The sequence below is a fragment of the Vespula pensylvanica genome, chromosome 7 (genome assembly GCF_014466175.1).
Source record: "Vespula pensylvanica isolate Volc-1 chromosome 7, ASM1446617v1, whole genome shotgun sequence".
Taxonomy (NCBI): domain Eukaryota; kingdom Metazoa; phylum Arthropoda; class Insecta; order Hymenoptera; family Vespidae; genus Vespula; species Vespula pensylvanica.
In genome coordinates this window covers 4879078-4896970 of record NC_057691.1, presented here as the reverse complement: position 1 = coordinate 4896970, position 17893 = coordinate 4879078, and the positions used below count along the sequence as shown (strand labels likewise).

Sequence of the window (17893 nt, the reverse complement as noted above, 5' to 3'; positions counted from 1 at the left end):
GTAGGCGAATTTCTTAAAACTTTAATTTAATTATATCGATCGATCGATATATCGTATTCTTTATTTTTTAATTAATTATAATCAATCGAAATATATCTTTAACGCTTTTTCTAATTTTCATCAAGTTCGACGTAATTTATTCTTTAGCTTTCTATACATCGATTTACAAACGTACGATTTTTATACTTTTTCATAAATTTTAACTTATATTTAAAGCTTTGAAATGGCTGTCCCGATGCATAACTATGACAGAACAATTCAAAAAAGTAAAATGAAAAAAAACGAAAGAAGAGAAACGCGAACGGATTTTGATATTAAAAACATCAAAAGTGGAAGTACGTGATATCAAAGCGCTGATTTCGCCGAAGATAATCTTAGAAATTAATAATGGTGAAACCACAACAAAATGAATAAAAGGAAATTAGATTTTTTCGATGCAACAATTTTTCCTGGGGCCTTTTAAATGCTAGTTATGCTCGTTAAAATGAAAAAGAAAAAGAAAAGAAACATCTTCATTCGTATTTTAAAATGAAATCTTAGAGAAATTCTCCGTGATCATCTTTAAACGGATTTTAAAAAATATTCCTCACTAATAAGTGATTTTATTCAAAATTATAAACCTATTTGTGGACATATATGTCTTATCCAAAGGATAAAATGAAGAAAAAAGGAGGGACATCCGACCGGAGACATGGTCATAATGCGACTACATCTCTTAATCGTTTCAAATGAAATTCAAATGAATTTCGAATGAAATTCGCATTAACGTAATCACTATCTAATTACGTTGGGTGTCTCATATTGAAATTTGCAATATGAATGAATATTGTATAGTACCTTGGTAGTCTCGACCAAATATATGAAGCGTTAGCTAGAACGAGCTAACGCCTCGTGTGATTCTCCTGTACCTTATTTATTTACTTACAGATTTTAAAATACAATCTATCGATATTATGACGATGTTCATTATATTAACGTTAGTAGTTGTATCGATAACATGATGTATGTATAGCGTGTTGTTTAAAATTAATTTCATTAGAATAAATGAAACATTTCTTTTCTTCGCAGCTTTAATTTAAAAACGTTTAATATTATAACTAAGATTAAAAAAATTTATATCAGGTAATACATATGTATGATTGTTAAAAGGTAAATCTTGATAAAGATTTGAGAAAAATATTTCGTTATTGTTCAGTCAACATTTAAGACATTTAAGGGTGCGAAGAAAGGATAGTTTTTTTCTTTAGTGAAATCAATTTACAACAATGTGCATAATACATTCGATTTATGAAATAACGCGGATACAGCAGATATCAATATAATACGTCAATCGTCAAATATGTTGAAAAACATTAAATAAGTTTATAAGAAAAAGAGTTCTATATGCGATATATTCGATATGCAGGGTATATTACGTACTTTTCATATTTTTCTGCTGAATGAACTAATGAGAGATTCTTTATGAAATTATTCGTATTTAAATACATATGTCAATTTTAATAGCTTTCCTTATAGTAAAATATGTAAGATTATTTTGCATATTTATCTCATGAGTATCGTGTAATGTTTCATTTATTTTTATTGCAACATTTAAGACATTTTTGGTACGCCTCTCATGATATGTAAATAATGCATTAATGCAATTTCTAATTCTTACACATTCCATGCAAAAAACTATTCTATTGTAATATACTTATCTACTTTACTAACAAAACTTAGCCTATGTCCGTTTGTTCAAATCAATGACCTGCATAGACTCCAACAGTTCTATAAGCGATGTTCGCAATATTATCTTAAAAATTTCCGTACTTTTAGGTCACACTTAAAAATCTCTAAAATAGCGTAGCAATTTTAATGTATTCCCGAATGTTTATCACAAATGAAGGTGCATGTTCATTTAAAAAAAATCCAAATCTCTGCCTTTAGATATAAATATATAAATAATTGTCATTCGCAATAATTGAAAATTGATCTTTTTGCTCAAATGTTAAAAGAATATTATATGACATGATAAAAAATTAATATTTCTATAATTCATTAACATTTCCTAATTATCCATACCTGCAATTTAAAAAAGAAATAAATAATTTCAGATGACATATTTTAAAAAAGTATTATAGAAGTATTATAAAAGAAAAATCCAGTCCTATTTATCTACCCATACTTCAATCCAGAAAGATTTATCTAATATTTATTCATTATCCAATATCCAATAATAATCAGTAAAAGTAGTTTTTTGTTTTACCGACCAACCAGATAATAATCAGTTATAGTCGAACTCTACTTTACCGGTTAGAAATAACTCAGTCAGAATAGAACAGAAAAAATCTACAATCGAGTTAGTATGTAACAGAAATTTTTGTAGATGTAATAAAAATAGTAATACATATAACAAAAGCAAAAAAAGAATCATATATTACTATCACAGGCGCTATAATCGGTAGCTATCGATAATGTAGATATAGATCCTTGTTAATATAATATAGATCTTATGGATTTCAGTATCGGTAAAACAGATTACGATAGAATAAAGAAATTTTTTAATTCATAAGAAATAATTAGATATAAAATATAAACGAAAATTATTAACAAATACATACAACAAAATAATATATGTTCACTTTTTTATATATTTTATAATAATATTTATAATTAATCTATATATCTTGTTATAGATGATTTATTATATTTTTTATAGATTCATTAAAAAATTAATTGTCTAAAAAAGAAAATTAATTTTAAAACGCAATGTTTTCAACTTGGATAGTATGTAACTTCTTCTAATAATGGAACACAATTTGTTAGACACCATCCAAGAGATAGGACGGATGGCCCTTTGAAAATATAATGATCTATGACACGGAACTTTCTCTTTCTAAACACGGCGCCAAAACGAATCTGACCCTGCTCCGTATTCTTCAAGTTAAATCTTATATACGCGTATAAGATTAACTATGTTAATAGTATAATTACAAACATTACAGAAACAGTTATAGTAGAAAAATCATGTGACATGATTTATTTCATTAAACCACATAGGATTATAACTATAAAATTATTCAGATCATGGCGAAATTCGACATGATAAAAAGAGTTCCGTTTGGACGATAAATATAGTAGGTATATGTATGTATGATTATGATTAATGTTTATGTGTCGGAACTAAAAGTGAACACTTTATTATTAAGAACGATGTTAACGATGTAATCGACAAATATCAGTATTGTCAAAATAAGACAGAATAATTCAAGATACGATGCCTCGAAAAATATTCGTACACCATAGTGAGAGTGTATTCACGTATCATTAGCATACTCGTGGAAGAACATAAATTCCTTACGTAAAACGTAATAAACGATCGTAGTAAATTCATGAATGATGTTCTTACATATCAAAATGTTACTCGTTCAACGATAAACTTAAATTTATGAACGAATAATAGATGTAATCTGTGCCTTCGCAGATTTTTCGAGTGATATTCGTAGTGAAGTAACGGAAGCTTTAAAAGATCTAGACCTTCTTGGATCTCTTGATAGAAATGAGAAATATTCGAAGTAGAGAGTGGCCCCAAATCGATTTGACGATATGTGTGTGTGGTGTGTGTACACACACACACACACTTGTATATCAGTATGAAATTTCATCGTCGTTTGTATACAATGATAGCGTATAAAAAAAAGATATATATAAATAAAAAACTAACTGCTATCCCTGAGGCTTTAACGGGCCTTGGAACCAGTTCAAAGCAAAACCTGGTTTATTCACCTGTCGAAAATTTTGTCTAGCCGTTAAAGCCGATCACTCAAGATAGTTAATCGTGGCGCCACGTATTTGCAATGAAACTCGCATTAACGAAGGCGTTCGAAGGTAATACGATCGATCGATTATACGCAATACGATATCTACCGTCTAAACGGACGATGTAAGTTGATGAGAAATTAAATGCAAATTTCTTTTAATAGTAGTAAGAATATACATTATGAAAAATTTGTTGGATCATACGAAATACGTAGAAAATGTAGATACCGTAGATTGCAAATAATTTGATTTTTTGTGACTATAAAAATGCAAAATTAGATAAGAATTTTACTCAGTTTTGTTTGTTTTTTTCTTTTTCTTTTTTTCTTTCCTTCGTTAATTATACTAAAAGAAGTTTTATTAAAAAAAAAAAAAAAATTTTAATGAGACTTAGTAAACGATCGCGATTATACTCACGAATTATTTGAAAGCAATGAAGAATTAAAGAGAAATAACCGGTTTCTATTAAGTATAATGTCCAGTGTATCATATGCACAACTAAAAACTAAAAAAGAAAAAAAACAAGATGTAACAGCTAAAATTATAAAATCCTAAGCTCTCCTTTCAAGATATCCTTTTCGCGTAAACGTTTTAGCACGTGATTTCGCCTCTGCATCTTTTGTTCAAGTTCGCTTTGTGGGGACGATTAAAATACTTTTTTTTTGTAAAGGGAGGAGAAATATAGAAGGAGGATCTTTCCCATAAAAAGTCTGCTCTCGAGATAGAATAAGGTAATACCAAACCTCTGCTTCTTTCTTTTTCACTTTTTTTCTTTTTTTTCTCATTCTATATGTGTCATATCGTGGGAGTCTGTGAGTCAATCTATACGATGAATTGTAATAATCTAAAAGACAAAAAAGAAGAAGAAGAAGAAAAAGACAAAGAAGAAGGAGGACGTAGTGGAAATGAGAAAGAAGAGAAATAAAATAAAAAAAAAAAAATCTACAAAATGCCTGTATGACGTAAAAAAATGTTTTAGGAATTACATCCGTGATAAAAACGTGAATCGTTCGAAAAAGTTAACGCATCCCGGTTGACCGGCATAGGTGGAGATGCCGAAAGACCGAAATTCAAGCGGCTTTGGAGGGCGGGGAGGGGAGAGATACTCAATATCGGCGGATACTATAAGAGAAGAAGGGATATGAAACCATCGCCAGTTATATTGACTTTCTTTTAAGCGACACGTGTATACGCATATTCCACACAGGAGGATACAGAGATTAAAAAGTAAGTACGCGTATAACATGCTTTTATATTATTGAACAGAGAGTAGGTGTAAGCATGGATCTATAGGGTCTCGATTCTTCTCGCCTTACACACACACACACACACATATATATATATGTATATATATTGTATGAGCGTCGTATGTACATATATACATACATATACATACACACGTTATTACTTCGTCTCGTTGTAATCCTGACACATCTATCTTCGTATAATATATGTATTTTCATGCAACTTTATGTGCATCCTTTGCATTAAAATTTAAATTCGATACATTTCGATATTCTCAGTTTTTTCTCAAAGAAGAAAGGAATAATACGAAACATTAATCGATATCGCAAAGCCGGATGTATATCCCGGATTCTCCTATAAGTGCTTTCGAAACGACGCCGACCAAGGGAGCAATAATTACATGACGCTGGAGAGTCAGCTTTCACGTTCCAGAAAGTGAAAATTTAAGATCTAAATTTACAAGGATGTTACCGGCGGCAAGGTAGCGGCCACCGATATACATATATATGTATATATGGGAGTATAAAAATTATCGGACGATTGCTTTCGGAGACGTAGAGTCTTCTTCTTCTTCGATATGTTTATACCTACACACGTGTGTCCGTTTACATGTGTTTATGTATGTGTGTGATTTTTTCTCTTTCCCTTTTCTTTTCTTCTCATATACTCGACGTTTTCTTTCGACGATCTTGAGAAAGCATGTCCGAATTCTCCTCGCAAACGATATTACCTATAACCCACATTTCTGTATCGTACATTTTATCGATACGCGAAATCGCATCGATCGATACACGATGTATTTATGTATATATGTATGTATGTTGTATGTATGTATATACCTATGTATACATATACATAGACACCCGTTTTCGAAAGCACTCGCTTATTATTCGAGATAATCATTTTTGGGAGATATCATAATCTCGTCAAGAATTGCCATTGCCTAAGCATCTTCCTCGAAAGTTCTCGGATTATTCGCAATCAACGTCTGGATTTTCGTTTGATCTGTCAATTTGCCTAATTTTGACGTAACGCTCGTTTTGAATTGTGAATAAACACTTCTTACTCGAGTATGTTTCATCAAAAGCCTCAGAACTTGTATGCATATATACGACTACGTCGATGACTGAAATATTGGTATATGTATTTGAAAATAGTAGCCTTGACAAATTGACGAGGACCATTTCGATGGAAAAAAAAAGTATTAGAAACAGAATTGTTGGTAAAATTCCAAAAATGTGCTCTCTCTCTCTCTTTCTCTATCTATCTATCTATCTATCTATCTATCGATATTTAAGTTAAAGATCCTTGTATTATCCATTGAATGACTAAAACACAATCTCTTCGAAGAATATTCAATGAATACGAGTAGACGATATTTTTAATATTTCTGATATATTAATGTCATTCATTGATAAGTAATCAATGTTAAATCATCAAATCGTTGATTCATTATCTATTCTTTCTTTCTTTTTACCTTTTTTTACGCAACTGACTAAAACGAAACTCGCAAGGTTTCACGTTACCTCGACAGAATGAAGTTATTTTTATCGATTTCTCTGTTATTTGCAATATCTACGAGAGTACCGTGTTCTTGCAAAATATATGCAAAATATAGTTATAGTATTAGTAGGTAGGATGTTTTATTTTTGTATTCATATATGCGTGTATATATATGTATACACGCATAAGCGTGTCTGTTATGTGGGATGGAATTTCTGTCCGCATTCTTTTCTCACATATAGAGGTCAAAACACATTTTACCGTTCGATTTTGCAGCAGCTTTCCTCGAGAAAAAAAAAAAGAAAAGAAAAGTAAAAAAATAAATTCACTGACATTTAGACAAATAATACTAATATACACACGAACACAGCACCTATATTACCACCTCCGCATTCTATGTGACACGAATATATCGGAGCAACTCAAAGAAGTTACTCGATTACCAGGACAGACCTTGTTCGTTTTTTAATTGACCTTGTCCATCGAACCCAAATTGAATTCCTCGTGAATCATTGTAAGAGAGATCGATAATTCGGAATTCATCCAATAATATCATCTGGAATTCATCAAGACTGACAAAAAGAAAAAGAAAGAGATGTTTCGGAATGAATGAATGAAAGAAATCGGCAAATTGAAGTCATGCGAAGTCAGATAGCGTCCGCGTCCTTAAAGGCCGAAGGTAAATCAACGCTTCTTCGTAACTGTAATCTCTAGAAAGAAAGAAGAAGAAAAAAAGAAGAAGTTCCATAGCGGTGTACAAAAGTTGCGTCAAGCGTGCATGAGAATTCATCCTGTCAAAAACATCTAGACGAAATGACGCATACAAAATCGACCGCCTTGAAAAGCAGTGAAAGTGAGTCTAACTAACAACGTGCTTCGTATTACGGAATGACATCCCACAGAGTAAAAGAGGCGTAAAAACAAAAAAAAAAGAAAATATCAAGAAGACGAAGTAGAAGAGAAAAAATCTAGCGTGCACATATACATGCATATATATATATACATATGTGCGTACTTACATACATAAACTTAAAAATATTTCAAAGTCAAAGGATAAGAGTCCCGCGTGTCAAGATTTTATTACTTTCTTTCTCGGATTTCACTTTTGGTTTTAATTTTGTTGATTAAATTTCTCATCAAGTTTTACGAGAAAAAGGAGATACATTTACTTACTAATTAATTCTCTTACGTAGAAAGGAGAGTCTTCTCGTTGTTTTTTGACACAGATTTCGGTAATCAAGCGAATTTTAAATATTCGACGATTAATTACAGATGTAAATACGTTGATGAAAAAGTTCTCGTTACAGTTAGTCGATAAGAAAGCAATGAACAAATAAAAAGTATTAAAATAATAAATTCAATAATATTTAAAACGCGTGCAAGAGGATTAGAATTTTTATTAAACGAATAAGACTGCGGAGAATATCGATACAAAGTGTCTACGATCCCTATCTAACGATATCTAGTTGTAACACGACAAATATTTCATCGGAATAAAATTAAAATAAAAATCTTCATCTTCGACGAGAGAGTGGCGGGACAAGTTTCTCCAAATCTAAAAGACCTTTTCTCCTTGTTATAAAATTATTCTTACCGATTTGATATATGTATCTTTGATTTTCGATTTTTTTTTTTATTATTAACTTCATTTCAATAAAAATCTGATTATTACTAATGCATTTATGTTTTTATTATAAACATGTGATATATATATATATATATATATATATATATACACGATCATCAATTATAATTTATTCGGATTATGATTGATTTTAATTTAACATGTATACATCTCTAATAGTTTTCCGCGCCTTTTAATCAGATTTGTCTCTATAATCCGATCTACCTCTTCATTTTCCTCTATCATCATTTAGCTTTATAACTTTTACCTACAATTCTGTTCCATCTTTATTCGAACTATTTTCCAATCGTTAATCAATATTTTATCGGGTTGTTTTTTCAATAATTTCAAATGTAACATTTCTAGTAAAATTTCTTATCCTTATAAACATTAAAAATCGTAATATACGCCAATATTATTATGTTTGAAATAAATTTGTAAATATTTTATTAACAAAAGATTTTTTGATTTATTAATTAAAAAATATTTCTCTAATTCTTTTGGAATAAAAAATCTATTTCTTTGACTTGTAATAATATTAGCCGTATATTAATAAATTTTTAAAACTGTTAAAAGGTACTCAAAATGAGAACACCATTACGGATACTTCTGATTGCATTAATATTAAATGCATGTACAAATGGGCTTCCTTACAACCAAATTCCAGAATATTACACACCACGTGAGTATCATTAAACGTAATTTAATTTTCCTAAACAGAATTTGTATTATATTACAAAAACTAAATATACGTGTACATAATTGATTATATAAATTTATTTTTTATTTTCTAATTTTATATTGTATTATTATTTTAAAAATTATTTTAACGTGTAGCATTAATCATTGTTATAACAACAATAAGTAAAAACTGCATTTTTACTAATAAAACAGACATAATTGTAAATACTACTTATTAATGACAATTAATTAAATCTTTATTTTTATTAATAGAACAATCGTCTTGGTATAATAATAAACAAGATCAACAACAAGATAATAGTTTTTCTAATACTTCGCCACACGTTTTTCAAGAACAACAAGTCGGTGAATTTGGTACGGGTTGGAATCAATTAAACCCTCGTAAGTATTATCGATAAATAAATATAATGTATATTTAATTGTATTTTTTATATGTATATTTTATTGTTAATGTAATATAACTCAATGAAAAATAATTCATTATATGAATATCTAAACAATACGTTTATTATAGCACTTTATATCAGTCAATCCGATTTATATTCTGGTTCAATATCTCAAAATACAGACGCATCAGATTTTATTACATTTTCTCAATCAAACTTAAAGCAAGAAGAGATAATCGATGATGGATTAAGTGTGTCTTGTAATGGAGATAATAAAATTTGCGTAGATAAAGATCTTTGCATAGATGGATACGTTAATTTCGTACAAAAAGAATTAATTCGTGATAAGCAGCAGGTAATAAATTTATATTTTTTATATTAGAATATTAATTGTAACAATAGAAATTACATAAAATTCAGTAATCGTTTATTAAATCAGTTGAACATAAATGAAATAATTTTTTTGTATTTATCTACTTTGACCTTTCAATTATAATCTTTTTTTGTTTTCTAATGTTTAGATTCAACAATGCAATCTCAAATATAACATATGTTGTACTGTAAAAGATTATTTCGAACAATCATCATCTGATGTTGGTGACACCAGTATTCCTTTCTTAGAACAAAGTGATTATCTTGATGTCAGTCCCATAACCAATAGTCAAGGACATATTCATCCAGAACAAGTAGATCAACAAAATCTTTTGATCGATTTAAATCCATCTCAGGATGTAGAATCAACAATAGAAAATGGTGTTAAACAGATTGCAATTCAACAACAAGTTACTGATTTTAATAAAGGTACAGATATAGGCTCAGGTACTGCAGTACTTCCAGGATCATCAATAAGTTCTAGCACTAATTTAGATAATGTATTTACTAAAGGTAATTTTATTTCAGTATAAATATTTAATCCGTATTATTAACAATTTTCTAATTTTTTATGAAAATGGTATTTATTAATCAATTGTTTAGCTCAAGGTAGTGATATAGCTTCTACTAAAGTACAGTCATCATCAGATTTACCAAATTCAAGATTTACTGATTTCCAAGTACCATTACAATTAGGATGTGCAGCAGCTTTACTTTGTGTAGAAGAACAATTTTGTACTAAAGAAGGAGTAATTAGCACACAGCCTATCACATTTACAGAAAAAGATATTCTACAGCGTGTTCCATTAAGTGTAAGTTGTAAATTTTAATTATTAATTATATTTATTTATTTAATTATTAATGAACTCGATATATATCAAATGGTATATAGTAGTGTTTTTAACAAACATACATTGATGAATAGATATGAATTTCTAAATATATTATATATGTATAAATATATGATTTTTTAATGCAATTACTAAAATTAGACATTTTAATAATTTAATAATTTACATTTCTCTCTCTCTCTCTCTCTCTCTCTCTCACACTTTTATCTCAAATCTATAGAGTTGTAAAAATTCTGAGAATGGGATTATTGGAAAATGCTGTCGTGATCCGAATTATGTAGATCCATGGCCGACGGGTAATTTACCAGCAAATTATTCTGGTGGTTTTGATGAACAAGGATTTCCAACATTTTTAAATATAGCAAAAGTACGGCCACCAAAGAAGCAAACTAGTGCTACAAAAACAGCATCAACTATTAAGCCTTCAGTGAAACCACCTACACTTACTAATGAACCAATTCTCACTATTAAATCATCTATTCCAACATTACCCACGTTACCAAATGAGAATAATTACGAAGTTTCTGATTCTTCTATTCATATACCTAAACAAGTCACTGGACCATTATATCCTCCACAAAATCCATTGATACTAAATGAAACACCTTCTATTGTACCAAGACCATTTACAAATAATATTTATAATACTGCATCCAGCAAACAAAATTCTGTATTGGTGCCATCTCAGCAAATACAAAATGAATGTGGAGTACGACATAGTGTATGTATTATATATTGTGAATAACTTATAATATTAATTGCATTCATGAAAAAATTGTATATGTATTTAGTACATTTTAATATTTTTGATAAGGTTTTACATACAGAAAAATTAGATAAGCCTGTAACGTCTTTTGGTGAAATTCCATGGCAAGCAATGATATTGTCAAATAAACATCGCAGTATATTATGTTCTGGAGTAATAATAACACCAAGCATTGTTGTAACAACAGCTTATTGTGTAAATGGGTAAAATACTTTTTTTTTAATTATATGCAACATGAACCTAGTACAAGATTAGTTTATATTAGTTATAAATTAGTTATATATAGTTTACGTACAACAATTATATACATATTAGCTTTTTTCTTTCAGAATTACACCACAAGAAGTTTCAGTAAAATCTGGAGAATGGAAATTAGGATATGAGCTTGAACATGAAGAACCACTTCCATTCGAAATAACAAATGTATCATCTATTGTTACCCATCCAAATTATGTGCTGGGATCTTCTGTGAGTGATATTGCAGTTCTCTACTTAGAACATGCTATAGCAAAAAACACACATGTAAATCCACTGTGTCTGCCAAATTCAATTGAAACTCAAACATTAAATAAATGCATTGTAACAGGATGGGGTCAAGCAATAATTAAAGGTAAGATATACTTGTGTGTGTCATACATACACACACCCACACACACACACATGTACATACATACGTACATATATAAAATAATTTAAATCAAATATCTAAGAAAAAATTTTATATATATTTAGTACATGCACTTGGTGCTGTTATGAATAGTCTTGATGTTGACATTTTATCACCTGATGTATGTATGCAACATGCATCTGGACAAAAATATAATATAAATATAGAATATGGAACTTTATGTGTAAAATCACATAATATAAATCATAATATGTGCCAAACTGAAATTGGTGGACCATTAGCTTGTCAAAGAGAAAACGGAATCTATGAACTTGCTGGACTTTATAGTCAAGATAATGGTTGCTCTTCCACCAATCAAGTAAATAGAAAATTTCATTTTTTATTTATAATTAAGTGCATTAGATTATTAATTAATTTATTCATAATTCTTTCTTTTCTGTAGATTGCAATTTTTACACCTATTGATAATGATTGGTTAAAAAAAATGATATATTATAAAGAAAAAAATATATCTTCTCCAACATTTAATATAAAAGACGACTCATATGACTATAGGAAAAGTAATCTTCCATCTGAAATAAATCAATATTTACCACCAATCTAGTAAGAAGGTATACAATTATAATATAGTACACAATAAAGTTTTGAAAGAACTTTTATTAACTTCAAATATTTTTGAAAGAACATATTCAATAGAGTAGTTTATTCAATCTGCCCGGTGTAGGGATGTAAATAAAAATTCAAACTTTTAAAGGAAATATTGTGAAATATTAATTTAAAAAAAAATCTATATGTATTCGTTTTTTTTTAGAATAAATTCTTCTCAGTATTTTCTGATACAAATATATGATTTTTATAATAAACCAATTCTTGTATGCTCTCTATAATATCAGAAGTAGCTCGATGCTTACATGTTTTTGGAGGAATAGAATTATAAATTTGTGGATTCCATCTTCTGTAAAATATATATGTATATAAAGTTATGAATAAAATATATATAAAATAGATTATTTTAAATATCTATTTTACATTATATATGTTATCTTTATACTATTTTATATTTATTAATATCACAAACCTTGCTAGTTCTTTAATGCTACTAACATCTATAATTCTATAATGTAAATAATCATTAACTAATGGCATGTATTTGTTTAAAAACAAGCGATCCATGTAAACAGAGTTACCAGCCAAAGGGCATTTACCTCTTGGAATATATTTCTTCAAAAATTTTAATACAGTTTGTTCAGCATCTTTTAAGGAAATTTTACTATTACGAACATCTTCAATTAATTTTGTCTAAAACAATAAAGAAAATATATGATTAACCATATATTCAATTTTATATATATATATATATATATATAATAAAAACTTACTTTTTTATGATGTTCTTTACACCAATCATCCATATTATCTAAAATAGAATCTGATTGATTTATTACAATATTTAAAGGCTCATTTATGATTTTTAAATCACTATCAGTAATTAAACAACTGATTTCTAAAATGTGACATATTTCTATGTCTAATCCTGTCATCTGAAAAATTGAAAAAAACGAAAGATGGTTATAAAATTAGATACATCAATATATTATGCAAATAATTTATATGTAAGATATTTAGATTATATACCTCCATATCTATCCAAACTATATGATTATCTTTACTGTTATTACACATCATACGCTGCAATGAAACTATAATAAACAATAAATAATATTTATTATAATACTAATAAATATAGCATTTCTATAAGATATTAAACATTAAATAAACAAAATTATTAATAACAATATGTTATAAAACATTTGATAAAACAAATGATACCTATGATTATAAGAAGTCTTGGTTTAAAAATATAGAAAAATTTATTTAATTGTTTCTTTTTTTAAATTATATTTATGATTTTGTTATATTTTTATATTTGTTTATATTTATAATTCTTTAATATTTATAACACTTTAATATAGATAATATAATTTGATTCACCATTATAAGTAATATAAGATGGTTTCCAATTTAAATATGTTTTTAATAATTTAATACTCTGAAGAAACATTTATTTATTTATTTATTTCAGCTTGTTGTATGTGAAATATTAACTTAAAAAATGTTATACACGTTTTATATTTTACCGATGAATAATGATGAATAGATGATACATATATATTCTAAAAATTAATAAGAATTGCACCATTGCTCCATCTGATCTTGAAAGTATAAAGTTAAAAGATAGAGACAATTTGTATGTCAAAAATCGTCGGGAATCACGAAATATCTTTACATTGATAAATCTAGAATAATTTATAAATTGTATCTTATAAATATTATGAATGTTTGGTTTGTTTTATAAAGTTATTAAATAGGTTAATGTTAAATAGATATATGTATTAATGTTTCGATGCACTTAAAGGTTATGTTATTATACACATATTTTTAATATTTAGTGTTGTATAAATTGCTATTGATACAAAAAAATAAGAATTATACAATGTCTTTATACGATGATTTTGATAAACATCGAACTTCTGAAAAAGTTGCCGGGTGGTCCTCCGGTATAAAATTGTTACAATCGCAACTTCAATTAAAAAAAGCTGCTACTACACAGGTAAATTTATAAAAGAATTAAACATGCAAGATCAATTAAAACATTAATTATATTATTATATCTTTAGCCAAAACGTGAACAGTATAGAAAAGCTACTGCTGTATTAGCACCAGTTATAGATTTGAAATCAAAGACTAGAGATATTGAGAAGGATGATGATGGTTTACATAATAATCCACTTACAACAAATAATACAGGAAGTATTGGAATTGGTAGTGAATTTGACTGGAATGTTATAAATGAATATGATCCTATGTGGCCTAATGAATATGAAAAAGTAGTCAAAGAGTTACGTGATATTCGAGATAGAGAACATGATCAAGAAACTGAAATGCGTAAAAGAAGACGTGATAATACACGTTTTGAAGATACTCAAGTAATAAATAAATTGTGCAAAGTAATAAATAAATCTAATATTGTATATCATTTTAACATTCCATTTATTATTTTAGGCAACAGGAAATAATACTTTAGTACCTCCAGAAAGAGACGAAGAACGTACTCCAACATCTAGAGGCATAGCTGGTGGTGCTGCTATAGCACCTCCTCCATCATTACAAGAGTGTTCTGATTTACCAGCATCATCTCCATCACCAAGACAGCCTTCTAATTTAGGTTATGCTACATCATCTGTTGCTGCTAAAATTATGGCTAAATATGGTTTTAAAGAAGGACAAGGGTTAGGTAAAAAAGAACAAGGCATGTCTGTAGCATTACAAGTAGAGAAGACGAGTAAACGAGGTGGCAGAATTGTTGGAGAAAGAGAACAGCTTATGCCACCACCACCTCCAGTTTCAATGTCTCCGCCACCTCTACAACAGCAGACATCACAACCACAACCTTTGCAAGAAGAACCAAGTATTACAGAAATCATGAAATCACCAAGCAAAGTAATTCAGTGTATTTATATATATATTTTTTTAATTTATTTCACTTTATTTTTAACAAAAAAATGATTTTATTTTAGGTTGTACTATTACGTAATATGGTTGGACCAGGAGAAGTAGATGATGATCTAGAGCCAGAAGTGAAAGATGAATGTAATACAAAATATGGTGATGTAGCACGTGTAATTATTCATGAAGTTATTGAAGCAACCCCAGAGGATGCAGTTCGTATTTTTGTAGAATTTAAAAGAATAGAAAGTGCTATTAAGGCTGTCGTTGATTTAAATGGACGATTCTTTGGGGGTAGACAAGTTAAAGCAGGTTTTTATTCTAGTGAAAAATTAGACAGTTTGCAATTAATGGATTAATGATAAAAATATTGAATATAGAAATTATACTAATATATACCATATTAACTCTTTCTTGTCGAACTGAACGTACTTCGCTTGTACGAACGAAAATAATTACGACTAACGGTATAATCATGCCTACAATTATTACGACGGGAAGGAGTTAATATCTAGTTGAGTCCTATTTGTTTAATTGCTTTTGTTTATATATTTTGAAGAAAAAAAAAATATAAAAATCATAAAAATGAACTTCAATATATATATAATATATATACGATATATATATATATATTACAAAAAAACGTTTGATTTTTTTAGTAAAACAGTAAGACTCGGTATATACTTCATTATTTTAACTTTTAAAATTAATTCTTATTAGATTGTAAGACTTGTTTTCATTCCTGAATTGAATATTCTGCATATAGTTTTTCTGATAACAATTTTTTATTATACTTTGTCAAAGTAAAGTACAGCATAAAAAAGAAAAGTGCAATGTACAAATTATTTATTGAACTTTTCTTATATTAAATATTTAACAACTTCTGTATACTTTTGTATAAATAGTATACATAATTTTTACATAAACTTCTTAAGATACTTATTATCTATAATTTAAAAGTATCATATTCAGTCTTAGTATAATTATGAAAATAGTAAAAACATTTCATTTAATTGATTTAATTTGATGTAGTTAAGTGCCTCAGAGAATTAAAATACTGGTTCACTTATTTTATAAATGCATTATATGTATATTTTATTTTATAAGCATAATAAATATTATATTATTAAAAAAAGTACTAGGAAATAGCTAATTCAATTAATCTTTCTTAAAATTAATTAGCTCATCCACTGCTTTACTTAACTGAGTGCTAAATGCTGTGAAACTAAATGTTGCAAGAAACCGTTCTCTGCCAGCTTTTCCAAATGTTTCTACAAGCGATGGTTCTTTTATTAATATTTTAATTTTTTCAGCAAATTCTTTGCTAGAACCATTAACTAAATATCCAGTAACTTTGTCAATAACTGATTCCATTGGACCACCAGAATTATGGGCAATTACAGGTTTTCCAATATACATAGCTTCTAATGGAACTATACCAAAATGTTCATTGTGTGGTGTGTATATCAAAATATTACAGTGTTTTAAAAGAGAAACTTTATAAATATCAGAAGGAGAACGTAAGAAAATTACTTTATCTGTAACATGTAATTCATCAGAAAGTCCTATTAATTCCAAGTAATGTTCAACATTTTCTTCGACTCGTTTATCATATCCACCAGCCATAATTAAATATAATCGTTTATATTCTTGTTCTGTTAAAGAATTTTTTAAGTAGGCAAGTGTTTCTATTGCAAGAGATAAATTTTTTTTTCTCTCATATCTATTTATAGATAAGAGTATAATGCTATCATCTGGCAATTTTTTATCCAATACTCTTTCTAATAATATTATTCTTGTTTTATCAAAGAAGTCTGTATTAATGGAAGGATATAGAACTTCTGGTTCAATACATAATTTTTTAAATGTGGATTTAAATACATTACGAGTATATATACTATTAACAAAAATTTTATGAGCCATCCCAGTCGTAATTTCTTCTAAATAATTAAGAGGAACACGATATAAAGCTTTACAACAACCTCCAGGTATAGAAAGTAACTGATCTGGATGATGACAATAAAATACAACATGGGGAATACATAGTCGAAGAATAGGAATACATACTGAAACTAAATCACAAAATACTAATTCTGGACGGTTTTTTAAAAATATTATATAAGTTGCAGCATATACCTAGAAAAATATAATATATACATATATATATATATATATATATATATTTGTATTCATATTCATATTTATAATTACAAGATAGATATTTTTTTGAACTTACCATTCTAATATAAGCACATAATGCAAAAAACTTGCCTAGAATATGTCTTGGTAGCCAATTACCAACAACTGTAACGGGAATCGTACCATCTTTTGTTTCAAGAAAACAGTGATCCGGATCATGATGAGTTGTCACGAAAGATACGTCGTGACCATTTTTCTTTAAAGCTAAAGCAGCATCAACGACTAATCTTTCGGCTCCACCAATTCCAAGATCTGGATGCAAAAATATTATACGAGTCATTTTATAATATTTTTAAACGACAATCCCACGTT

The 17893-nt window shown here is 28.1% G+C and overlaps 3 protein-coding genes across 5 annotated transcripts; 1 reads left to right on the top strand and 2 right to left on the bottom strand.

Moving 5' to 3' along the window:
* Positions 1-4921: 4921 nt before the first annotated feature.
* On the top strand, positions 4922-16011 carry LOC122630700. The gene is made up of 16 exons (XM_043815484.1): positions 4922-5025; positions 8747-8852; positions 9125-9253; positions 9387-9613; positions 9780-10143; positions 10234-10442; positions 10702-11202; positions 11296-11450; positions 11577-11857; positions 11980-12233; positions 12318-12478; positions 13041-13048; positions 14326-14486; positions 14554-14862; positions 14939-15376; positions 15454-16011. The coding sequence occupies exons 2-16, from the start codon at positions 8756-8758 to the stop codon at positions 15739-15741; spliced, it is 3582 nt and encodes a 1193-aa protein (XP_043671419.1). The 5' UTR covers positions 4922-5025; positions 8747-8755; the 3' UTR covers positions 15742-16011.
* LOC122630833 (oligoribonuclease, mitochondrial) lies at positions 12515-14029 on the bottom strand. 3 transcript variants are annotated; one of them, XM_043815800.1, is made up of 5 exons: positions 13868-14029; positions 13511-13575; positions 13255-13416; positions 12954-13174; positions 12515-12830 (listed from the first exon to the last, which is right to left on the bottom strand). In XM_043815800.1, the coding sequence occupies exons 1-5, from the start codon at positions 13935-13937 to the stop codon at positions 12683-12685; spliced, it is 666 nt and encodes a 221-aa protein (XP_043671735.1). In that variant the 5' UTR covers positions 13938-14029; the 3' UTR covers positions 12515-12682. The 3 variants fall into 3 exon arrangements, with proteins under 3 accessions (XP_043671735.1, XP_043671736.1, XP_043671737.1); XM_043815801.1 differs by lacking the exon at positions 13868-14029 and adding an exon at positions 13706-13827; XM_043815802.1 differs by lacking the exon at positions 13511-13575 and having other exon boundaries at positions 13868-13887.
* Positions 16012-16213: 202 nt separating the features above from the next.
* Positions 16214-17875, bottom strand: LOC122630830 (alpha-1,3/1,6-mannosyltransferase ALG2). Its single transcript, XM_043815796.1, has 2 exons — positions 17619-17875; positions 16214-17518 (listed from the first exon to the last, which is right to left on the bottom strand). Exons 1-2 carry the CDS (start codon positions 17859-17861, stop codon positions 16541-16543), a joined length of 1221 nt encoding a protein of 406 aa, XP_043671731.1. The 5' UTR covers positions 17862-17875; the 3' UTR covers positions 16214-16540.
* Between the last annotated feature and the right edge of the window lie 18 nt (positions 17876-17893).

Bases quoted from the DNA above. Each gene is read 5' to 3' on its own strand.
- LOC122630700 (XM_043815484.1), top strand. From the start codon at position 8,756: ATGAGAACACCATTACGGATACTTCTGATTGCATTAATATTAAATGCA. The intron at 9,254-9,386 runs GTAAGTATTATC...CGTTTATTATAG, and splicing joins TTGGAATCAATTAAACCCTC to CACTTTATATCAGTCAATCC. The intron at 11,451-11,576 runs GTAAAATACTTT...TTTTTCTTTCAG, and splicing joins ACAGCTTATTGTGTAAATGG to AATTACACCACAAGAAGTTT.
- LOC122630833 (XM_043815800.1), bottom strand. From the start codon at position 13,937: ATGTTTCTTCAGAGTATTAAATTATTAAAAACATATTTAAATTGGAAA. The intron at 13,175-13,254 runs GTAAGTTTTTAT...TTATTGTTTTAG, and splicing joins GTAAAGAACATCATAAAAAA to ACAAAATTAATTGAAGATGT. The intron at 12,831-12,953 runs GTTTGTGATATT...TATATTTTACAG, and splicing joins AGCATTAAAGAACTAGCAAG to AAGATGGAATCCACAAATTT.
- LOC122630830 (XM_043815796.1), bottom strand. From the start codon at position 17,861: ATGACTCGTATAATATTTTTGCATCCAGATCTTGGAATTGGTGGAGCC. The intron at 17,519-17,618 runs GTAAGTTCAAAA...ATATTTTTCTAG, and splicing joins TATGTGCTTATATTAGAATG to GTATATGCTGCAACTTATAT.